The 26,234-nt window shown below is 37.5% G+C and overlaps 1 protein-coding gene across 3 annotated transcripts; it reads right to left on the minus strand.

The window, feature by feature from the left end:
- Positions 1-6,031: 6,031 nt before the first annotated feature.
- Positions 6,032-26,215, minus strand: LOC577531 (CCR4-NOT transcription complex subunit 3). Of its 3 annotated transcripts, none has more exons than XM_011668885.2 (17): positions 26,030-26,214; positions 22,400-22,473; positions 21,471-21,545; positions 20,844-20,933; positions 19,989-20,213; positions 19,357-19,470; positions 18,512-18,617; positions 16,194-16,360; positions 14,948-15,183; positions 13,061-13,155; positions 11,825-11,998; positions 10,901-11,217; positions 10,036-10,138; positions 9,062-9,275; positions 8,186-8,318; positions 7,317-7,442; positions 6,032-6,879 (listed from the first exon to the last, which is right to left on the minus strand). In XM_011668885.2, exons 1-17 carry the CDS (start codon positions 26,052-26,054, stop codon positions 6,784-6,786), a joined length of 2,370 nt encoding a protein of 789 aa, XP_011667187.2. In that variant the 5' UTR covers positions 26,055-26,214; the 3' UTR covers positions 6,032-6,783. The 3 variants fall into 3 exon arrangements, with proteins under 3 accessions (XP_011667187.2, XP_011667189.2, XP_011667188.2); XM_011668887.2 differs by having other exon boundaries at positions 6,766-6,879; positions 22,406-22,473; positions 26,030-26,215; XM_011668886.2 differs by having other exon boundaries at positions 6,766-6,879; positions 9,062-9,272; positions 26,030-26,215.
- Positions 26,216-26,234: the final 19 nt, after the last annotated feature.

The following is a 26,234-nucleotide window of genomic DNA, read 5'->3' on the forward strand; positions in this document are numbered from 1 at the left end:
CGCTCACTGCACCCACCCCCTCATCCTGAATGCACAGGAAAGACAAAATATAAATTGCAAGGGGTCTAATTCAGACAAGGGCATGTCATGGATCATGCCCCTTCTCCTCTCGTCTGGGTAGGATTCCACCCCCTCCTCCGCATCACCAATTTCTGACTACGCTACTATAAACACGCTGCTTCGATAAAGTACTAACAGTTGAGGGCGGGCAACCGAGCAGTGTCACAATTTTGTTTCGTTCCCTGTGCAGATGATAGCTATAAACCATAGACAGTTATCACACTTTATTTCGGAGGGGATTGGGGTGGGTTCTAATGTGAAAGTAGAAATAGAATTCACTTGGATTATCAGTTTGTGGATATACAGTTTATAATGATTGTACTTTAAATAATTTAATCTTTATTGGTGCAAATTTTCGATTTTCTATATTCTGATAACATTCAAGTCATTTTTGTGGCTTTGCTTCCAGATTTCATGGAAATTATGTTTTTGTAGATCATGATTTAACAAATTTCAATGCCTGTTCCAAACGTTACGTCTGAAATGTGTCCAGGCGAATGGACCAGTTTTGTGAATCAGTATTAAAAGTCAATGACATTTACATCATCCGGGAGGTGCGAGTTTTACATCTACCCGGCATCATAACGGATGCAGGCATTTGTGACACAACTTATCAATAGGTCGTCAAAACATAAAAACCCAAAACGAAAGCAAATCGTTGATCCCCAAAAAGTGAAATATCCGAGTATTCTTCTCTCTTCTTTTTCCCCGTTTTAAATGAAGTACTACATGTTCAGAACACACACATTCTCAAGATGGTTGTTTTAAACCTTCAACCTGCGGGAAAGTTGTATTCCTATCAATATAATTCTAGCCATGATAAGACAGGTGTTATAGTTCTTTATACATTTTCATCCACAACGTGGTGAAAATTAGCATCCCGCCTTTTCCATTGATGTCTCATGTACACAATACGCCTCTTCTTACTCGTTTGCCACACTATTTACTTACTCACTCAAAGCAAAAACGCTCGACAGTTTGGAATAATTTGCCAGCAAAGTAGTTTTTATTTCCGTCAGTAGGTTTCTCACTCCTTTCGTGGAGAGGGATAAAAACATCCCTGTAAATCGTTGCCACTTAAAATAACGATAGAAAGAGGAAACAAAAAATAACATCTCGACAGTATCACAAAATACACATACAAAAATCTATGGACAGTAGGAAAAAAAAAGGTGAGAAGACATGTAAAGGAAAAGATGAGGGAATAACCTTTTTACCGAAATAGAAATGTCACTGAAAACCAACATGGATGACAATTACATGAAACGTCCAGAAGTGTAACAAAATGAACAAAGAAATCATTTTTATACTTCTGGAACTCTGTGATAGCGTTCACAAATCGCTGCAGAGACACTGTTAATAGGTTGACTGAGATTACAAAAATACTTAAGCACATTCTACAATGTGCACACCGTTTCTTAAGTAATATATCCTCTATAAACAGTAGAGGTGTAGTCAGTAGTTTGCACATTTTTTCACCTCAGGGGATAGCATGTTCATGAAAAACTACATTGATACTGCAATGTTCATACTTAAGTGTGGTGACTATGCCAAAACCTGTAGATTTACATAAAGTATCTACCACTTGCAGGTCATAAAAAGAGCAAAAGAAAAAAAAATTATATTTCAGAAATATCAGACTTTGGAGATAACTAGAGCAAATTCGCTCTGAATACTGTGTACTTGGTTATCACTGAGAAGTAAGCTTTAATGTAACCAAAATTGCTTTTCAATGCTGCATAATTATATACTCATTGAAATGATAGGCAATTGTATATAAATATATAATTTTGAGCTCATTTCAGCATATGCCAGAAAGATAAATGTATTGAGCCTTGATTTGTATGGCTTCTATAATATGGCTGATGAAAGTATTTGTTTTAACCCCACTTGAATAAATCTGCAATTGGTAGATACTCCATTTCTTAACAATTTCAGTCATATAAAAAAAAACAGGCTTGGTAAAATTTTGATGGGTTGGTTGCATATGAACAAAACATAGTGCAATATTATGAAGAAGGCATTTCCTTTTATAACAATTAGATTAAAAAAAAAAAATCCCATTTGTTAAAATTAATGTGTCAGATTTTTAGACAAAATGAAAAATATGAGATGCAGTGCTATGTTAAGTACTTGACAAGGAGTGCTTTTCCATGCTCTTTGCATGGTCATTATGATGTAAATATAACCTTTAATAGCATTACCTGTGTTTAACTCTGATAAATGTAGTTTTTCTTTTCTGAATATAAATCATTATAAATATATATTCAGATTTAACACAGTCGGTACAACAGTATTTTTCATCCATAAAGGCTAATTATCAAAAGAACAAGATCGCAGCTACTTTATAAAAATATCTATTAAAGGCAATTTCAATAGCCCTGTGCATCACCTATTGATATGTGCATACAATGTAATTGACAATGACATATTACGTAATCCGAACTTGATTTCTATGGTATGCACAATAGAGGGCCCTCCAACATTGACAGACGCCCTAGACACATGTGCTCCTAAAATCTAGATCTGAACCCCCAAAGTTTCAAATTTTTACATAGGGCTCATGCATACAGACCTTTAAAAAAGTCAAATCCGGCGCCTCCCTTTCCAAATAAGTTAGTGTGGAGCCTTTGCTAGGTGTATTGAAATTGCCAGAGTTGATTTTTTTTTAAATAGCTGCGATCGTGTTAAAGACAAATTTGTACATGCACAGACAACAAAAAGTTGGTAGAATACGTTACTCTGAGGTTGATGGTAATTATGAGGCACCAAAGGGTATACATGTAAGTTGGTTAGGATAAAAGATGTTCTCCAAAAGTCTGTACAAGATCAGTTTATACAAAGGAGAGAGCACTTTTTGGAGAAACACCAGATTGCACAGAGTTAGTTTTCGTCCTCACTATTCATTCAATCCAGTGCTTTTTAACTTGCATAGAACACTGACGGTAGGTAGAAAATAATACAACCATTCTCAAATAAAGCATTTAAAAAAAAAGCATGTTCAGAACAGCAATTGATATAGAGTTGAAATGTCAATCGATGTGACATCTTAACGCCGGTTCTACATGCAAATGTCCTGACTGATAACTTTTGAATATGAAATTACAAACTTAAAGCTTATAGCTGGAATCGGAAGAATTAGCGATAACTTGTGATGATTCAACTCACACTGGATTTTCAGTCTGATATTGTTAAAAAAAATAATATCAGAAGGGTAATTTACCAATTTTAATTATTACCTTAAAATCCAAAGTGCTAAAGTGTACAAATACATCTGGTTTCAATCCATCAATGATCACACTATACAGTAATTTTTTAGTTTGATTACAATATTAATTGTACCAGCTATTAAACTGTGTGTTGAGGAAATAATCACTTGCTCCTTTCCTCACGATGAAATAATATCTTACATTTGGCATGATTTGTTCAATTGAATACCTTGTACATTTCAAACAAATTGAAATTTCAGAACATCTTCTTCGTGATGAATAATAACAATAACAATAATAATAATAATACACAACAATTTAAACATTCAATGAATATAAATAACATTCCATTGAAAAATTAATTTTACTACTACATCAAATATCTTATTCATTTACTTTTAGCCCTCTAGAATTATATTTCAAAAATATAATATTAAATGTTATTTGCTAGGTTTATACTCCAGAGGGGAAAAAAAAGGAACTTTGGCAGATCACTTCTAACTACAGAGAGTTTGCATCATCATGGACTGAAAATAATACCTGGAAATTGAGTTAAATTAATCAAAGAAAGTAGACAATCAAGCTTGAAGGGTACACTAGCAAAATAGAGCTGTTAATATCAAATGCAATTATATATGTTAATCTCTAATAAGTAATACATGTACTTCAGTTCCATAAAAGAAAACATATATTCCTTTCTGTTGTCTTGAATTTATTAAGCTCCCTAGATGTTTGGCTATTGCATGGTTGAAGTGAATTTGTACTAGATTTTGTACTCTACATTTGTTCCTTCCTAGGAATATTTTAACCAAGTATTCAATCATCTACCGGTACATCGTTGATGTGAAAGCTATCTCTCAATAACACAATTTTCCAGAGTCCAGGTTCAGATTCCCTACAATACCTACATGTACTCTCTAACTCAAAAAAGCACGAGATGTAACAAGTCAGTTTCCAAACTTTCAAAAAATTTGAAAGCCAACATTCTGGCAAGTACTCAACTCAAATACTGTTTGATTTATTTTTCATGCTTCTTGTTTTCTTCTTCAAAAAGCACAAGACAATTACTGTAGAGAAAAAGTACAGAAAAGCAAGATGTGTGAACAAAGATTCACTCTCCATCTCCTATTCAAGTCACCTTGCATTAGTACTGTAAAATGTTGAAAACATGGAAGCATTGAATGTCACTAGACTACAATCCATTCCATATATTGAATAACTCAACAGGAGAGACAAAAAAAAAAAGGGGGGGGGGGGCAGAGAAATGAGACTCTAAACGATAAACATGTATGTACCTCAAATAATTGAACACCATCAGCCTCTCTTTAGAATCTATGTATGAACAAAGCCTAGCACATACCGGGTAAGCACACAGACAATTAGGAGGAACTGTGTAATACATCACTAAATGATTGGAAAACAAAAAATGGACGTCAATATCAATATAAGGTGAAGTCGACGGCAAAAGGAAAAAAATGCAGTGAAGTGCTTGCTACAATAATCAAGTTTTGATTGCACATTTCGTTGATTGGCAATTTTCATCGTTACAGCGGACAATCTTAGAACAGATTTCCATTTTCGTAAGTGGATGGTTAAGCGGATGGTGATTTAGACTCGAGATTTGATGATGGAAGATGCGATCTCACTGCACAGGTTTATCCTTGCTTATTCTTGGCCATTTTTATGAAGGTTTAGAACCTTTGCTCATAAAATGATTGCTTTTTATGCTTTTTGAGTTAATTTCTAATGGGTAATATCCAAGGGTTGGTAACCAAACAGATTAAAATCAACTAACCGTTATTGCGATTCCAGTTTCCTTGGTTACAATCAAATACATGTAATATCGTCTTTTGCCTGAAAGGAGGGCAGTAACCTGAGCTTTTCTCAAATATGTTGGGAAAGCCCCTCTTAATCCCATCTTGCAACCAACCAAGCAACTACACATAGCTCTGGTGTGGAGGGAATAAACATTGCTTTCATATAAAATCTCATCATCTTTTACGATGACCTGAATAGATTTTCCTCAAGATGTTTTAGCCTGCAGTTATCCATTCTACAGAGACCAAGAGCATGGCTGCATCCCTCGTCCCCCAACCCCTTGAGAACAAGATAAGTGCTGACATGACCTGTGCAAGTTTACAGACTTGTGCCTTTCTGGTACTCGGCATACCCTAACCTAGGCAATGAGAACACAACTTCATACATCAAGGTAACCCTTTAAATGCCCCTGCATTATTTTTCAACCAAAGACCCATAAAGATACTGTAGTGTATACACTGTACGTAATGTGACTTAATAATGTGTAAATACGTGTAATCAAACAAGCATATGGAATGGGTCAAGAACAGAAAACTCTGGTGCAGCATCGTAACAGTATATATTGATTGCCTTTGTTATAAAACCCAAACATGAAAACATACATCTTCTGCTAGATTTCTGTAGTCCCATCCATTGTATTTCAGTTTGAGTGAAGCTAAAGTTTAGATAGCATTGAATTTCTGAGTCACACAATACCATCTTGCTGAAGAAATGTCTGTAATCACATCTGTGGAAATCCTACAAAGTACAGATCAAGGGATGCATGTTTGTGTTTGAGTAGCGGGGAAGGGGGTGTGGGGTGCTCTGATGCCCCTTACCCCACTCGCACCATGTGCATGTTTGATTCCGCACTTTGCTACAAACGTGATCATCCTTGGGCAAGAACGAGTTGTGACTTACAGCTATTTTAGATATATAGCAAAAGGCTGAATGACCTCATGATAATGATATGAACCAAGATTTTACCTTTTTTTAAACATTATGCTAATGTTTGGTTATTAATCATCTTTCATATAGTCAGAAAAATATGAATCACACATATTTCAACTTTGGTTAGAAATTAAAGAATCAACAGGTCTCTTTGCACAAAGTTCACAGGTGACAAAGTCAACATGAAAATGTCGACACCACTTACACATGCATAATTTATAATATCAGTGAACAGCAATAACAAAAATGGTTCCCTCATAAAAACATTGAAACTGACAGGAGTGAAAGAGAAGAAGAGTAAGAGAGGTATGAATAATTAGAAAGGAGTGGGCAACTTACATGAACCGGAAAGCATGACGTATACTGCATGGCTAAAAAGTTTTTAGAAAAAAAGTTCGTCTTTTTTTATCATTTTTTTTTGGTTGTCGTTTGTCATCTTCATATCCTTGTAAAATTATGCCAAGATAGATAAAACACATCTGGAATCGGTACACTCCAAGACATAGTCGTGTTTCTTCCTTTAGTTTCGTCTTCATTCACATACTGTACACATGACATAGAATAACACAATCACAAGTTGGTCGGGCCGGATCCTGGCCCGACTCCCGGAGAAGAGAAAAACGGATTTCAAGCGTAGTCAGCTTTTTTGCTACTGTCAGAATTTGAGAGTCATTTACTATCACGCGTTTCGCTGAGCCCCGCCCGAACAGTGGCTTGAATAGACTGGACTGGAGGGGGGTTCCAACGAGGGGCGGTGCAGCGAATCTCAGAGCTCTCGGTCTTCCAGGTATCTGTACTCGAACGTGAATCCTTCCTTTTTCCTCTGTCCCCACTTCTCGTAGTCAAAGTAGATGTATGTTCCCTGGTAAATGGAATGAGATGGAAAGGCAAAGATTCAACTCTGGTTCAGATGTTTTCCATATTGGAACAAATGACAATGAATTATGGTGTATAAGTAATAAATATCTTATAGACATTGCCAAAACTTTTCAAATATAATGTATGTAATTCTAATGCTCAATAAAAAATTATTTAAAAAATTTACTCAGAAAGGATGGGTCTAAAAATTAAAAAAAAAAGAAAGAAAGAGAAATCATATGAAGTTAATATAGATATTGTTTAATTGCTCAAAAGCTAATTCAAAATAAAGTTAAGTCTATCTTCATCTCCATTTCATCTTGATGTGGCTCTTCACTACAAGGTTAGCGCACATTACATCAGAAAAAACAAACATCGGTGGGACAAAACAAAAAACAAAGCTCTGAAGTTGACAGGTGGGGTGAGATAGAATAGACTTACTTGCTCGTATTCCTCCGTGATTGTCTTGGGCTCTTCATGCCGTTGAAACCACATCATATACTTGGTGTGGAATCTCCATGATTGCCTTTTCAGAGCCTTTGCAGCCAGATATTGTGCCTTTGTTCCCTGGATAAACATTAAAAATATATGAATTTAAATTCATAATATAGCCTAATATTGTAAAGTTACACTATTTACACAATATTTAAAGTAAATTACAAATTTACTTCTCAGAAAGATTTGAATGAGTTGAAAGATCAATCCTGTAATTATTGAAGCATGTAATACAAAGGTAAAATGTGTGAAGTAGATTTTCAAACATGAACCTGTACTTCCAATGTGTGCATTTACATCAACTGGCATAATTTATTTTCACCACAGATGGCATTCCATAGTTCTGACTTTCCAAGGGATTACCCAGAATTCACAGTAGCCAGGAATTTTATTCCAACAAGCAGGACAAACGAATACAGGCAAATAAAAAGCATCTAAGCACATGAAACAAAAAAATAAAATAAAATAAAATAATAATATTTAAAAAAGAAAGAAACAAAAAAAACAAAAAATTAAGAAAAAGTAGTTCCAGTGATAGAACTACAAGACAATAACAGTCTAAAGCCTCGGTCACAAATGTTATTACGAACTGCTACGAACGCTGTACGAACGATTTACTGACAATGGAAATTCGGAAAGACAATGGAAAAACAGGGGGATTCGTATAAACCTTTGTGACCGTAGCTTTAGGGAAAGAAAGAAACTGAAAATTGATTTGACATAAAATGAAAACAAAATATGTGTATTACAGATAGATAGATAACAGAGGAGTATAGATATTGAACAACTATCTTTGAATATAAAGGGTTCCTTACTTCTTGGTAGTAGAAGATGAAGAATAACGTCTCTGTCGATAGTCTCATGAAGAACTCTAGCGTGCCCATCCTATGAGGCATCACCTGACAGTGGTAGCTAGGGGTGGGACACGGGTTCCTCGGAAGGTAATTTCTGCAAAATACAAAGGCATAGATCATTAAAGATAAAGTTGAGTTCTGGTCATGCGATTGCATTGTAAAAAGAATGGTTGTGGAATTGATCAGAAAAGGTTGATCATCTAGCATATATAAGTATTGGTTTGTACTGTACGGTCATGAATGACCATTTGGTAACATCACACCAGGGGGTATTTCACAAAGATTCTAAGTCGAACTTAACTCTAAGTTGAGCTTAAAAGTTATGGAGAGCCATTTGTAGCCTTAAAATGAAATATATTCAAAAGCGAAAAATCAAGTATTTTAGAATTTCCATAAATTCCACATCAAGAACATGAAATCTGCCATGATAATAGAAAATAATGAGTCCAACTTAGAGATAAGTTCAACTTAGGATCTTTGTGAAACACCCCCCAGACCATTAGACCATCCTGGACCCTGTTTCATAAAACTTATTATCAATATTAAAATCTAAATTTCTATGACAAATCTGCTCTCAGCCAAACAAATACTACTTTTTCAGTAGCTTATAATGGATCCGGGCTAAATCGGACCCGGGGATAACTCGGCCCGTTGCAAAAACAGAATTTTTTGTCAATTTACCCTAACCCTAACTCTAACCCTACCCCTAAACCTGCAAAAATTGACAGTTTTTTCAGCGGGGCCGAGTTGTCTCCGGGTCCGAGTTAGCCCGACTCCCTTAAAAGAGTTATTGTAAACAGGGCCCAGCAGAATGGTAGTATATGATCCTACGCTTACCTTAACCTCTCCGAGTCTGACGGAAGCGGCAAGTGGTTAAAGCAGCTCTCCATGACGCTCTGCTGCAGCCTCTGCTCCTTGGATAGCGTGACGGGTCCGAGGGGTGCCACGCCCAGTAATGGAGGGATGGTGGTCTCTTGATACTGAGGTGTGCTGTTGGCGGGCGTCGTCGACTGACCCTGGCTCTCACTCCTGGAAGTACTGTTATAGACTGCTGGTATATATGACGGAAGGGAACAGGAATGAAGGAGATCTTAAGAATATGCACATATACCACAGCAAAATATCAATACAAAAGGTTCTACAAAGCGTGCTACGGGACAATAGCTCTGGGGTCAATTTTCCTACATTAAACAAATTCTGAATTCACCCCAAAACCCAACATTAAACCTAACCCTCACTGTAAATCCTTACAAGCAACCTTAACTGTTCATCCTAGACAAAATAATAGTTATGGGGAGTGTTTCACAAAGACTAAGATTGGCTTCAAGTTGGACTTAACTATGGCAGGCTGTTCATGCCAATGTTTGCTCTCGCCATAATGAGCTTTAGATAATACTTTTAGATAATTATCAAAAAATGTAAATTCTCTAGATTTGTGATCACGATTTGTACGTCCCTTGAGAGACCAATGCCAGTAAATGGTGAGAGCAAACAGTGGCATGAACGGCTTGCCATAGTTAAAGTCGAGTTAAAGTCAATCTTAGTCTTTGTGAAACATTTCCCAGGATAGGATTAGGGATTGGGTTCTAGGTAAGGTTAAGGGTCAAGGGTCCAGGTGTATGATAGTGACTGTAGAGCGACTGTCACAGAACTCTTCTCATCATCTTCCACCAACCATCTCCCTACTCCGATCTCTCCCTCACTTTCTCTAGTTTTTTTTTAACGTATTCATTCTTTCTAGTTTCTACTGCGGCTCCATGTCAAACACAGGCTTACACTACCTCCACTACAGTAGTGATTTGCACACTTACCCATGTTTTCTGATATGAGATCCGACTGGAAGTTCTCTAGCCCTGAACTCAAGACAACCTTCTGTGCCATATTCTTTAGCGTCGACATTGAGCTGCTGTCATCCTACATAAGAGAAGACAATGAAGAGATATTAGAAGAAGTTCAATTTGACAAAGAAAACAAGCTCGACGTCGCCAAATCACAAATCACTATTGACCGAAGATCTGCCTGTGTTCCAGGCATGTCACAAACAAGGAAGATTATTTATTCACCAAGAAAAACAAAACATATCCATACATGCCAACATTTGAAAATCAGAAATCTGTACAAATTATGCTATTTAAAAAAAAAAGAGGAACAATCCTAACTCTCCTATTCAATACTACAGACAAATTTGTACAGGAAGAGGAACACCTGCATTAAAATGATAATTATCTTCTCCCAAAAAGAGGAATGTTTCTCTTTAATCTGAACAGTTGGCATGTATGCATATCATGAAATAGCTTTGTACATCATAATATTGTCTGCCAACAGCCAGCAAGAAGGGCACAACCTCTGCGATAAAGAATAAGTATCAATACCCTTCTGGTTCTCAAGTGATGATATAATTCATAACTCTATTTCAGAATAAGAGTAAATATTAAATTAAATATAAATGATTTACGGATCGCAAGGCATTATGACCATCCCCTTCCCGATAAAGCAAGGTCCAAGAAACAGGCCGACTTTTCTAGACATACCTTCACTGACTTCACAAGGTGTAGTAACGGCAGGATATTGACACATTAAACCTTCCTATACAAACAGATACAAACAATTTAATATGGCTTTCACTGCTTTTTTAAATAAGTCATCGGCAAGAGAGACAACTAAACCTCTTCTCACCTCCTTATTTTCCGGGCTGAGTGGGCCGTTGACCATTGAGTCGGGGCTCTTGGTCAGCATGGCCGCACTGGTGGCCAGGGCAGTGGCTACTGCGTTGGTCTCCACCGCCGATGACGGGGTGGGCATCAAGGACGACACCATGAAGGGCATCGACGATGACGATGTGATTGAAGACGACGACGATGACGGCACTGTACCGTGTGACATGTGGGTGTTGTGGGACGATGACGATGACAGTGTGCTGTTGGTCGAGAGGTTGGCCACGCTACTCGTGATCAGCTCTATGCTGTAACCTGGGGTATCAAAAGTTGTGAAGCCTTTTTCGGAAAGGATAGAACAAAAGACAGAAAGGATATTATTTCATTTTTATTTTATTAATTAGTCTTTTTTTAGTAGGGTGGCTCCATCAATAGTCAAATACTGTTTTTCGTGGAAAGAACAAAAGACAGAATATGAGAGGTGAATTTTCCTAGCAACAACAAAACTACCAAGAACAACATGCTGTAGGGAAAAGCAGAGGTTCTAAATTTGCTGTAAACAGGTATTCTTTAGAACTTTACATAATTATTTTGTTTAGCAATACCAATGCACATCAATTCTGAAATAAAAAGCTGCAAATAAAAATCGAATTACACAGCTCATACAGTATTTACTGTCATCAAATTTTCTAGCACACTGCAAGTCCTCGGAATTGGTTCTATGCCATATGCTCCCAAGATGATGTTAAGGGATCATTGTCTCACACTAACCAAATTCCTAAATGCAACCCTGAACCACACATTACAACAATTGATAACCCTCACCCTACAGCTTAAATGATAATCATTTGCAACCCTAACCCTAATCCCATAACTATGATGAAAACCTTGAGCAGTTGTTGCAACTTGTAAGTTCAAGTATTGGCCGCCCTTGGTCGAAGCATACCTTGATGGGGGCCGTTCATATCTGGTCTGGGCTGCTGAGTGTTGTTGTGTTGAGGGTTTGATGATGGGGACTGCACCATAGTTGAGCTGCTTAACGACATGCTGTTGGACATCATGTGAGACGACACCGCCGTCGGTAGCTGCGCTGCCACCCGATTCGCTACTGGGTTCGGCCCTACCATGAAGACAAAATGATACAGTATTTATGTCTCGTCTAAACTTTAACAGGACCTCAATGACTCCTGGTTAACTCTTTCATGTCAATCCTATCTCTCCCCACATTTCATCAAATACAGTCAAACCTATCTATAGCGACCGCCTTAGGGAAACAAAAAAAGTGGTCTTTGTAGACAGGTTCCTTCATTACATGTTTCGATGAGAAACCTTTTTCAAGGGAAACAAAAAATGTGGTCTTTGTAGACAGGTGGTCACTAAAGCAGGTTAGACTGTACAATCATATACTGTACATTGTTTCCAATGTGATATGCGCTATACAAAGAGGAAAGATATCATCAATACCATTACTATTGCCCCCTCCCTCACCCCCTCCTCAAATCACTCTATCAGAGCCTGCATCTCTTCCTATCTTCTGAAATATTTTGTTACTACTTGCCATCACATTTCTTTGTCATGAAGACATTTCATGAAGTATTATTGGATTAATTTCATCTTCAAGTACAATGAAAAAATAAACCAATATATCTTAAAGACCTTATCCCGCCTACACTCGTCCCAACAACATAACCCACTGTTAATACATATGGTAGATACCTCATGAACTAGTTTATAGAAAGACCAGTGTAATACTTTCCAATCCAATCCAAAAGGTATTTGATAAAGTGCCTTTTCTGGGCACTTACAAAGTGCTGCCCACATTGCTCCAGACATCTGCAGAGCTGCCAACCTCAACTGAACAAAATTCTATTCTTTTCCCCCGAGTACTTTCTCACTGCGAAAATGCTTTTTTTTGGGGGGGGGGGGGATGGTTGCCAATATGCATATGGAAAATCGTATTTAATTTAGGAAAAAATTGTACTGTCGTAATTACTTCTAAAGATTGTACAAAATAGGATAAAATCGCACTGGTTGGCAGCTCTGCATCTGGACCACTTAAACAATATAACATCACTTTAAATAGACCAGTTGAGCTAACACAATCCATTATTCTCCAGAAAAATATATATGGGACTTTAGAAGTTTCTTGTAGGTATTTTTTTTTAGAAAAGACAAGACTTACCTTGTGAATTGTGTGTCTGTCCCCCTGCTGCTACTGCATACGCTGGCCCTGAGGGTGGCTGTGCTATTGCATGTGGCGTCGTCGCTGATGGTACACTGCAAACAAAAGAAAACCTATATTTTAAACAAACCTGCTAGACCTGTGCTAACTCATTATGTGATGTGGAATATCAGGTAAACAAATATAACTGTATGAGAGAAAAAGTCACTTAAGTTGTAATTATTATAGGACAACAATGCAACAAGAATGTTCACTACAATGTTAACAGATCACAAGAATAGACTATTTGTCACAATGAAGCCCACATTTTTAGGATACCGGCTAGCTCTTTTTATTTACCGTACCAGGGTACTGTCTGGAGGATCCTGAATATATTAGCTCCAGAGTCCTGAATTTATTAAGGTTAACAATGGTTGTGTCTGGCAGTGAAGCTTGCCTTTCTTTTCTTTAGAGCAGCCTCTGCATAAATTATGTTTTAGTGCCATCCAATGCAGTTCAGCCATGTTTAGGCAGATTGCAGCTACATGTAGTTTCCAAAGAGCAAAGACAGGTTTTGCCTATAGCTGATGCATCTCTGGGTATGAAGCAGATGCGCCTGTTATTTTTGGCAATGTCATAGCCAGTTCCTTTTAATACACAGGTTTCCATCTTTAGACTAGATAGTAAGTTTTTTAATTTGATATCTTTACAGACCTGCCAACCTCTGGAGTTCAAAAACTGTATTCCTTAATCCCAAAAGTTGTATTTTACTGACAGAAGTTGTATTCTTAAAAATAAACATGGACTGTTACGCGGATCAATTTTTTCTATGGATCATTTGTTGAATATGCATGATTTCGTTACGACTGTTGTGTTCGATGAACCAATGAACATCCCCAAATTGCCAATTTGAGATGCTTGTAGGATACTTTACAGGACAGAATGGGCATTTTGCCATTGAAAATGGCTAACACACACACAAAATACCCCCCCAAAAAAAAAAAAATCAATAAATAACTAAATAAATAAAAATTTAAAAAAAAAAAAAAAAAAAAAAAAAATTGTTTTTTTTGTTTTTTGAAAATCGTATTTTATTCAGGAAAATCGTACTGTCGTATTTGCTTCTAAAAATCGTACTAAATACGACTAAATCGTACTGGTTGGCAGGTCTGTCTTTATAGCAACCTGGTTATTTCAGTTTCCTATTGTGTATTTTGAAGATATTTGACCTCCAACTGAAGAGAAACTGCTTTTTAATAGTTGGAATGATAAAATGAGAGAAAGAAATTTTCTCCCCATTTTTGCTTATGAAAAGTCAATGTGATAATTATCAAAGATATAAGCATTATCTCCTTGTCATTGGATTTAAGTCAGTGATATAAATTCTTATTAATAGGTGATGTTTAGTGTATGTTTTGACAATTTATGATTGAATTATGGGAATGATTATGTATTTCTTTGTTTTTAATTTTTTATGTATTTATTTGTTTAAATATTTTGTTTTTCATTGCTTTGTTATCTACAATAGTTGACGATGGTCAGAAGGGATGTTATCTGAAGAAAAACAGAAAAAACTTTTTCTGACAACACTTCTTGTAAAACCCATACATTGTACACACAAGATCATTGGAAACGGCCATTTATGTGCGACGTTGGTCATGATATGCTATATCTCTGCAACAGTACCACCAATTTTGCAAATAAGGCTTTAAATTGTGCACGAGATGAGAAAGAAAAAAGTCATGAAATTTCAGCGCAAGTTTTTTTTATTGCGATAAAATAATTTAGGAAGGGGGGGGGGGGGGGGGGGGGTTAAGATCCAACATTAAAATATGCAGTTTTTCAGAAACAAAAACAGAATGTCATCTCCATAATATTGGACCTAATACTAGTGTTATAATCACTCACCTATTTGCTTTGCTAAGGCTGTTTTTGGTTGACGGTTGCAAGTTCCCAAACGCCGCTGAGGAGTTGCTCGTTGACGTACCCGGCGACGATGAAACTCTCGTTATTGTTGGTCTACTCTGCTGAGTCGTCGTTGATGATGTTGTTGTAGTGGTTGTCATGGGAATGGAATTCAACGATGATGAGCTGCTCGTACTCTTGGCTGAACCTTTCCTTGGTGATGGCGACGAGGATAACGACTGGAATGTAAACGGACAAAATTAGAATTAGGGTCAAAATCATAAGTTGTTGTTGTTGTTGGCGTTTAGATGGCAATCTTCAATCTTGTAAGATTATCTGGGGGGGGGGGGGGGGGAGTCTGTCTGACTCTAAAATCCGATAAATTCCCTAATAATTTTACTAAATCTAATGTATCACATTTCAATCGTCTTTGCATTATCCTTCTTTCTGGCATTGTAGTTAAAAATGTTCTATAGTTTCTGAAACCTTACAATGGATCCATCTTCATGTTGACTAATAACGTGCTGATAATAATTTAATTTGCATTTCCCTAGTCTCAACTGATGTATTATTACTTCCTCCTTTCTATTAAAACCTTGAATATTTCCTTTTTTGTGACATTTGGCTGAATTCGCCATAAATGTCTTCCATTTAATGAGGACTCCCATTGAAATTGCCAGATCTCTTTATAAACTGAAGACATGTGGTTTGTCAATTCTTCCTTTATGTATAAGTACTTTTGAGTGACACTTTAAAGGCTAAAACTGCAACCTGTCACAATATTTCTTGCCAACAATAATGACAACAGTCATTACTTGTACAATTTTTACCCAAGACCCTCAGGAATTAGCTTATTGCTGCATATTCGAGACATGTTCTAGGGACAAAGCCAGAGCTACGAATGTGATAAAAAGATGAAATTCAAAGCATTGGAACATTGACAAAATTAATGATGGTAGAAAGTTTTCCCATTTTATGCTTCTTAAAAATATATGGATATAATTTTAATTAAACCAAAATGAGTTTTACCATTTTACAGAGATCATGGGCAGTACCTAGTATACAGAATGGTTCAAAATGTTTGACATCATACTCAAGATATGTATATACTCAACTTTCTTTACTCACAGATGTTTAACATGAATGAAAATCTGTTTCTTTTTTTTCTCCTTCCAATACATATCATGCACATGATCTCAAACACTGGGATTTACAACAATTTGTTTTTTGCGCAATAAATTCTACCCACCGTATCATCCACCGATTTCGTTCTCGTCTTCTTTTCTTCGTCTGGCTTTATATCTTTGGAATGGTTTGATGTGGAGGGCAAACTGCTGCTGACGATGGGTGAAATACTCAAGGGCGTGTCATCGTCCATGTGGTTTTCCTCGTCGTCTGGAGAGGTTGCTTCTAGACCTGTTGGTAAGCCGGGAAAAAGAATAGCAAAGAGTAGAGCAGAGGAGAGCAGAGGAGGATGAGAAGGAAAGAATGAGAAGGATAGCAAAGAGTAGAGCAGAGGAGAGCAGAGGAGGGTGAGAAGGAAAGGGTGAGAAGGATAGCAAAGAGTAGAGCAGAGGAGAGCAGAGGAGGGTGAGAAGGAAAGGGTGAGAAGGATAGCAAAGAGTAGAGCAGAGGAGAGCAGAGGAGGGTGAGAAGGAAAGGGTGAGAAGGATAGCAAAGAGTAGAGCAGAGGAGAGCAGAGGAGGGTGAGAAGGAAAGGGTGAGAAGGATAGCAAAGAGTAGAGCAGAGGAGAGCAGAGGAGGGTGAGAAGGAGAGGGTGAGAAGGATAGCAAAGAGTAGAGCAGAGGAGAGCAGAGGAGGGTGAGAAGGAAAGGGTGAGAAGGATAGCAAAGAGTAGAGCAGAGGAGAGCAGAGGAGGGTGAGAAGGAAAGGGTGAGAAGGATAGAAAAGAGTAGAGCAGAGGAGAGCAGAGGAGGGTGAGAAGGAGAGGGTGAGAAGGATAGCAAAGAGTAGAGCAGAGGAGAGCAGAGGAGGGTGAGAAGGAAAGGGTGAGAAGGATAGCAAAGAGTAGAGCAGAGGAGAGCAGAGGAGGGTGAGAAGGAAAGGGTGAGAAGGATAGAAAAGAGTAGAGCAGAGGAGAGCAGAGGAGGGTGAGAAGGAAAGGGTGAGAAGGATAGCAAAGAGTAGAGCAGAGGAGAGCAGAGGAGGGTGAGAAGGAGAGGGTGAGAAGGATAGAAAAGAGTAGAGCAGAGGAGAGCAGAGGAGGGTGAGAAGGAAAGGGTGAGAAGGATAGCAAAGAGTAGAGCAGAGGAGAGCAGAGGAGGGTGAGAAGGAGAGGGTGAGAAGGATAGCAAAGAGTAGAGCAGAGGAGAGCAGAGGAGGGTGAGAAGGAAAGGGTGAGAAGGATAGCAAAGAGTAGAGCAGAGGAGAGCAGAGGAGGGTGAGAAGGAAAGGGTGAGAAGGATAGCAAAGAGTAGAGCAGAGGAGAGCAGAGGAGGGTGAGAAGGAAAGGGTGAGAAGGATAGCAAAGAGTAGAGCAGAGGAGAGCAGAGGAGGGTGAGAAGGAAAGGGTGAGAAGGATAGCAAAGAGTAGAGCAGAGGAGAGCAGAGGAGGGTGAGAAGGAAAGGGTGAGAAGGATAGCAAAGAGTAGAGCAGAGGAGAGCAGAGGAGGGTGAGAAGGAGAGGGTGAGAAGGATAGCAAAGAGTAGAGCAGAGGAGAGCAGAGGAGGGTGAGAAGGAAAGGGTGAGAAGGATAGCAAAGAGTAGAGCAGAGGAGAGCAGAGGAGGGTGAGAAGGAAAGGGTGAGAAGGATAGAAAAGAGTAGAGCAGAGGAGAGCAGAGGAGGGTGAGAAGGAGAGGGTGAGAAGGATAGCAAAGAGTAGAGCAGAGGAGAGCAGAGGAGGGTGAGAAGGAAAGGGTGAGAAGGATAGCAAAGAGTAGAGCAGAGGAGAGCAGAGGAGGGTGAGAAGGAAAGGGTGAGAAGGATAGCAAAGAGTAGAGCAGAGGAGAGCAGAGGAGGGTGAGAAGGAAAGGGTGAGAAGGATAGCAAAGAGTAGAGCAGAGGAGAGCAGAGGAGGGTGAGAAGGAGAGGGTGAGAAGGATAGCAAAGAGTAGAGCAGAGGAGGATGAGAAGGAAAGGAGGGTGAGAAGGAAAGAAGGTGAGAAAGATAAAGGGAAGGACAAGTAAGAAAGGAAAGGCAAGGCAAATTAGCAAAATGATATGAAAGAGGAAAAGAGGAAAAGGTAGACAAATTTGTTCATTAAAATTGAGGATGAAGAGCAGAGGTTCATGTAAGAAGATATCAGGAAGAGGGCCAAAAAAGGGAAGAAGAGAATATGGTGAGATGGGAAAAATACAAAGACAAAGAAGAGGTGTTAAACTACTTCAGAACTACAGATTATTCTTTCTAAAAATAGGGCTTTGAACATGAACAAATATTTTTCTTTCTGATCTCTGATCTCAATGGATCACATAAGACAATGCAAGAGGCAGGTTACTGAAGAATATGATGAAACCCAATGGAACAATGAAAGTCTAGATCCCTTATAAATACAAAATTCACACCAAATACGAGGACGGAGATTGGTATGATCTTTTACGAACCTTCATCATCGATTTCCAGTTCATCATACATGAACTCGTTCTCCTCAAAGTCGGGATCCTGCGAGCAGTCAATGTAGTACTCCAAATCGTCTTGTATTTTCTTGATCTACAACAGAACCAAAGAATTGCAAGTCACATTGTAGATGAAGCAAAGGTCGAAAATAAAGTCATACATGCTACAATTAACACCTAAATTATTCATACCCCTTGTAAATTTAATGTTTATTTTGATTTTTTGTTACTCAAGAATGAAAACTGAACTGGTTGAATTAGGGCCTTTGTTGAATATCTTTGTGCAAAATATAAATGTAGCTGTTAATATCATGATGATGATGATGTTGATATTAAAACATGTGCTTGAAAACGTTGTCAGTAAAACTTGTACTTATGGTGGATGTTCAAAACCCTGCACCGTTGTCTGTGCATCCACCTGTGCCCTTCTGCGGGGCACACAACACACTGTTGCTTAAAGTGACTATTCTGAAACAAAATCCTGGATTTAGCTCATGCTGCAATCCTAATTATAAAGATTTAGGTCAGTCAGGAATCCCATGACTTTTACAAGCCGATCGCCTGTCTGATTATCAAGATATTTATGTTTGGAAATCCAAATTTCATTCTGCGTTTTTTCTATTGAGGGAAATAAGTATGGCAAAGCCGGTCACACAAAGATCTTTACTTTTTTGAAGCACTTCATGATCATTTTGAAGCGCAATTTTTTTAGGGCTTTAATATTACACCATATCACATGCACTGATAACACGTAGGGCCATACATCTCAGATTTAACATTGTTAAACGATGCCTTTAAAAGCGAAAGTGATCATTCATTATTGACTGACTGACCTGGTCCACCTCTATTGTGCTGTTATCCAACATTCTCATGATCGTCTCCAGCTGCCTGATGTGAAACCTGTGTTTCTCTAACCATGTCGCTAGCTCATCTAATCTCTCTTGCCTCTGCAAACCCAAGGGAATAAGAATGGAAACAAAAAAATGAATAAGAAACAGACATGAGTACAGACACAGATATAACATATAGGTAAAACTGTAACAAAGAAAAGCAAGTGAATATTTTGATATCTTTATCTCTTTATTTATTTTGTAATTGATGTCATAAATATTTCCCCCCAAAATAAAATTCAATTGCTTATGAACGAGTCTCATCATGATTTCTTGTTAACTTAATAAATTCAAGGGGAAGTAGCAAACTTAAATTCAACAAAGAAATTAACAAGATAAATCCTAAAACAATTTGTGAGGCAAATGCTGGATTGAGGGCATTGCAGGTAGAAAAGGTCAGAGAAAGCGAGAAAAATTAAACACAAATTTATTGTTGAAGTTGATCAGGGTAGACTTCATATGTTGAGCTGTGGTAAAAGGGATAACAATAATAATGAGAAAATAAACAAATGAAACCCCAAATAAAGAAATTAGTCATTCACAAACTACTAGAAATCATTACTAAGACAACTCACATCTGTTGGGATTTTCCTTTTCTTTGAAGATGTTGTGATGCTTTCAACCTCCATTTCAAACGAGTCTATCTGTACCGTGAGTTTGTCTATACAGCCCCGCATCCACAGCGAGACATCGTCTTTCTCCTTCTGGATGGGGTCGACTTTGGCTGCTAACCCTAACCCTTCTTTCGAGTATGCTTTCGTTTTTGTTTCTCTCTCTACCACCTTGAATCTTTCCATTTGCTGTACATGGAGAGAAAGAGAGAGAAAGAGACACAGAGAGAGACACACACACAGAGAGGGGGAGAGGGAGAGAGAGAGAGAGAGAGAGTAAGTAAAATCTTTACGTCGTTGACGAAGGATTCACATGTTTTCATATAATTAACAAGCATGTCAAGGCTTCACTCAGTCCGAGTGCAAACTGCAACGTTGTCATGCATTACATACTGGACATTGTCTCCAATAACAACACAGAATGAAAGGAGAATAATGAAAGTGTAAGAGTAGACTAAGATTTGTTAATGGAATTCGGAGACTGCTGATAACAAAAGATTATTCAGCCACTGGTAGCTGTATCATATTTTTATTGACTCTTTGCAATCCCACGTTGGTATGCCAACAGGATGATGGTATTAGTATTTACGTATGTGCATCTCTTTTACCAATTCTTTAATAAGATTTCTCACAAGGCTTTAAAATCAAAATCAGAATTCCAGAGTACCATCCTTAACTTGACTGCACAGACAACTGCACTTATCGAACTTCACCATCCAACATACAGCACTCCAGGTCATGACCCCAGCATGGCTTTGACTTAATTTGTTCAGTCACAACAAGACATTGTAGTGTTAATTGAATAAGAAACATGCTCACCGTTTCGATCAATTTCCTGTTTTCTAACAGTGTCCTCTTATCCTTGATCTCGTTTGAGGCTGCCCATGACTTGATTTGGTCTCTTAACCTCTGCAAGAAAAAATTGAAACCTTGGTGAACAAACTTCCACAGCTACAATAAAAATGGCTAACAAAAAATATTGCTGTTACATAATGGTAACTTGATTGTGATACATGTAGAAACCTTCACCATTTTTTCCTTCTGAATGGTAGATAAATTAATTAAAATCACAAGGTGTTCAAATCATTACGATTGGACAACTTGGCTACATTCTTCTGAAACTCATCGACAATGGAAAGCTTAAGGTATATACATGGGACTACACAAACATGTGGCATTAAAAATTGTTCCACAATTGAAAAATTAGATCATTCTATATGAGAAGAAATTATGGGGGAGGGGGTGAAGAAAACAGGTAAGGCAAGAAAGTAAAATAAAAGAACATATTTACATGTCATTGTAACATTTCATGGTTTTATATGAAAATAATTGATAATTGATTTATAAGTCTTTCTTCTGGAATCTTCAAAGACATCTCTATTTATTTTTCTTCTGCCCGCTTCTTCAGAACCACTTCACAATGAATTCATATCTAACGATATTAACCTGGAGCTTCTTAATTTCCTTTTTCAAGTCTGCTTCATACTTCTCCTTCTGATTGCTATTCGTAGCATTGTGAACCTGAAACATGATGGATAGAAAGAAACAAAGTTACATGGCACAATGATAGATCTGCAAGGGAAAACATTTTTGCACATGGCACATGGGGTAAAATAGTACTTATCATCCAAAGCTGCATATAGGACATTTGCACTTGTGTAATTCCTGCTGTGTAATGCTACGGTCACAAATGTTTGTACAAACAATAATTTCGTACGAATCTCAGTTTTTCCATTGTCTTCCCGAATTTCCATTGTCTGAAAATCTTTTGTACGGCGTTCGTAGCAGTTCGAAATTGCATTTGTGACCGAGGCTTTAGATATAAATCCAATTTATTTACAAAATGCACAGAACTTTGTGCACAAATTATTATGCTCTTGCTATATCTTTATTATACAAAATAATGGAGAAATGTAAAAGAAAGAAAGAAAAGAAAAACAAACCAAAAAAGAAAACATACTGACAGTATTTTACCTGTACTCATGTGCAATAATTTTTCAAATTCAGAATCAGAACTCGAAGTTATGCGCTTATGTTTCAGGATCATCTTGGAAAAGAACAAATACAAATTAAAATACATGTACATGTATTCCCAACAGGAATTTTCCCCACACCAGATATTGTGCGCATACATCGATGGGAGTCAAGATTAAAATGCTCAACTAATAATGTGACGGTAAAGACAGTTACTTATTTCATATCAATTAAAAAATCTTTTCTCTGGGATATATAATTTTTCTTTAAATAATTATATTATTTCAAGTGACAGCTAAATTTGTCTTGTTTTTCCTACATTTTTAATTTGGGCCTTAAATGTAAATGTACAAACACTCAATCAAAAAAAAAAATGATAAAAATAAATTGTCGTAACTCACAAGTACCTTCTGCCAGATGTCTTCAAATGTTTCGACTCCTTCACTGACCTTCTTGAGACATCTCTCTATTTCACCTGGAAAAACAGAAGACAAAAATACAAAAAAAATGTCCATAAGATGTTTGACTGTAAATGGTTGAAGAAAACTGATGCATAGGAAGTCAAAGAAATTGTGATTTATTCAAACTATTAGCAGAGATAAAGGGACCATTTAAAGTGACTTGTTAACATCGCTTCAGATTTTTTGGTGATTACTTTTTATTTTACCTGACTGCTGAGAAAGCATAAATGCTTGTAAGTAAGCAACCAGACGGCCAACGGCTTAAGGTCTTCTCCGAGGGACCTGGTAATGAGGATAAATGCCTTACCAAAGGGCACTAGCGCATCGACACCACTGCTCTAACGACTGAGCTATCACGCTTCTAGATTCTGAAACAAAATCGTGGATTTAGCTCATGCTACAATCATTATAAACCTTTAGGTCAGTCAGGAATCCCATGACTTTTACAAGCCGATCGCCGGTTTGATTATCAAGATATTTATGATTGGAAATCAAAATTTTGTTTTTCGTTTTTTATGACACTTCAGTCTATTGGGGAAAATGAGTATGGTAAAACAGGTTACTCAAAGATTTTTTTACTTCTTTTGAGGCACTTCATGATCATTTTGAAGCGAAATTCTTTTAAGGCTTCAATATTACACCATATCACAGACACTGATAACACGTAGGGCCATGCATCTAAGAATTAACATTTTTAATGATACATTGATTCGATATTTTCTCTAGCACTCTTTTTCCTCAAATCGTTTTTCATTGAAATCAGTGATGTAAAGCTTTGGCATGCTATACAAAATAATAAAGAGCAATATTTTAAACTTTTGTTGTCTTTTAATATTAGTGGATCTTTCTTTCCTCCTCTTTAAAAAAAATAAATATTAGAAGGCATTCCAAATTCCGATTGTCCTTTCAAAACTCACTCTCTCTCTCGTGCGCCCTGGATTTCTTGTACTTTTATCCCTGCCTTCCTGGTATCAGAAACATACCTGGTATATATACTCATATCGTATTACAACTTACTATATCCATCATTTGTACATAAGCTGTATTACGCAGGAAAGGCATTGCATCTAATGTATATTCAGCAACCATCCAAGATAACTACTCTAGAACACCTCACTACCTTTAATATAGGATGGCGGCTTGGGATACATACATGTAGGATTGTCTAGGGAAGAAGTTGTCCATAAAATGTTGTCCCCAAAGTCAATTCTGTGGGTAGATATGGATGGGGCGGGGGTATTGGGGAACATTGTTTTAATCAGTGTGGGGGGGGGGGGGGTGTCTGGGTACAGCTACAACCTATTGCTAGTTTGCTACGTGTATCTTTACATGTAGCAATGTAGCGATAGTGCAATACAATATGAGAAGTAAGCTTCATCAATGGGTTACACTAAAGAGTTGAATCCAGAATTGAGAATTGAGAATTCTTTTCAGTGTTTACTCAAATTATGGAAATCCAGACCCTTCATCATTTCTGTGTGGTATACTTGAATGCATAAGAAAATTGGGGCATAATGACATAATTTTCTTGCTCTCCAATTTAGCCGGTCATAATTTTGTATGTACTCAAAACAAGACCGTCATCTATGGTTGCATATTTCCAGAAAAACATCATCTTCAAACCACCCAAGCCCAGGTCGTTTAAGGATGCCACTGATTACGCAAACATGATGGTCGAACAGAAACGACGATGGACACTAAATGGAGGAGGCATGCACAGATGCTAATATTTCCCGCCAAATCGATCTAGACCATGAAGGCAGCGTCTTCAAGAGTGTGGGGCATCTCCTGGTCGAGGACAAGTATAAGGTCCTCTTCGGTTTCATTCCCAAGGTCGGATGTACCACGTGAACGGTTATTATTGGAAAGCTATGTAGCACACATAAAGAGGATTTACCAGAAATAGAAATAGAGCTCCCTGCATGCAATCCATCTGCAATCTGCAGCAGCAGCGTTTTCAGGCACCAATCTTGCTATTCATAGGGAGCTATCACCATTGTGTCACACGATAACACAAACTAAATATTGACTATGCAATCGGACACTCTTGAGCTTGCGACTTGTGTAAAATCTCAATCTAAACTGAAAATTCATTGAAATACAGCTTAATTTTTGGACCCAAGTACGATGCACATTTTTTAATTTTTTGTTTTGGGACTTGCATCGGTAAAATTCTATATTCATAAATACCTTTTTCATTGTTACTGCTGCTTGTCTGTTATTTTGGTATGTATGATGGGGGGTTGTGTGTCTGGACGATAACAAAAAGTAAGCAACCACTTTTGTCTTTGGATTTGACAAAATGTATATGTATCAAATAACACTAACCATCAGAAATATTTATCCTTTATAATCAGAGATTTAAGAAATATTGCATATTTAATTCTTCAAATTACCGTTTTAAATCAACCGTCTGGATACACAACCTGTCTGGACACAATTTTGGGGTATATCCTACATGTACATGTAAGTGTATAAGACGTCAGCATTTTGGTTGGTTGGTAACATTTAGGAACAGGATGAACTTTGCTGCCTGAAAACCTCCATATTTGGACATAGAGGTGCCCAAATATCCTTCTATTTGCGATCAAAATTACATTTTTTTCTACGCTTGTTCGCTTCAATCGCTCGCATCATTTAGAAGCAGGATAATCCTGGGCAACGAGATGCCCGAATATTAGCATCATATTCGTGTATCGTGGTGACCAAATATAAATTTTTGTATTCAAGTATATTTGGCGGCAAGGTGCCCGAATGCAACTTTTTTATCTTATTACAACATAGATTTTAAACATAAAAATTATTTTATTGTTCTTTACGGACCTCGCTTCGCTCTCAAAATTAAGAAACAAATGTGCCTTGCAACATGTTTACATCATTATATGAAATCCCATTACATGGCACCCGAGTATTGACGAGTGCCAGAATGCGAGAAAGTGAATCTTCCGAGGTTAAATTTGGATTGGGGTAAAGTAACGCATTCTAGACCTATTTCTAAATAGAGTGCCGTAACTGAAAAAAAAGTTGAAAAACGCTGTGATGCGGCATACGTTAGCCTTTGTCCGATCATGACGATTCCATTCATTTTAAAATTAAGTTGATTTTGAAGTTAAAACAGACCTGCTGCAAACGAGCTACCTACCGAAAACTGGAGCCTCTTCTCATATTCAACAAAATTTAAAGAAAGAACAAAAACATCAAATTTCAAAAACATGAAATTGCCATTTACTTTTTGAACGGTTTATTTTTGTTTTTAACAATTCAGATTTTATGAAACGTTCAGGCCATCACCTGCATTAAGGACCCTACATTTTACTGTAAAGGTTCAGAAATTTAATTTAGTTTGATAACCCACTCACCAACAATCGCTCATAGACTCTAATTATAATCAAAATAAATGTGCTTGCCTAGATTGGACTATTTTTTTGCCATTGCAATTAATCAATGGCCACACACACACACACATCTCAACCACTGCTGCACTGCATTGCGAATGCGACTGCCACTTGAAAAGTGGAAAAGAAAAAGGAAAACAAGGGTTTACATCTGCAGCTAGAAGCTCATCCTCACCTTGTAGTTTTCGTTTGTCACCCATTGTTATAACTCTAAGATATGTGCAAGAGTTGACGGAGGCATAGAGGAAGAGCGGATATCCCAGGGTAGAGGAACACAGTTTTCCCAAGAATCTTGCAAGCTTACGCTCAATAACCTAACACAAAAATATAGGCCTTTTTCTCAATATGGCTGCCCCATTGCACTCACGACTCTTTTGTAA

Source organism: Strongylocentrotus purpuratus, unplaced genomic scaffold (genome assembly GCF_000002235.5).
Source record: "Strongylocentrotus purpuratus isolate Spur 01 unplaced genomic scaffold, Spur_5.0 spur5_scaffold_14, whole genome shotgun sequence".
NCBI classification, from domain to species: Eukaryota; Metazoa; Echinodermata; class Echinoidea; order Camarodonta; family Strongylocentrotidae; genus Strongylocentrotus; species Strongylocentrotus purpuratus.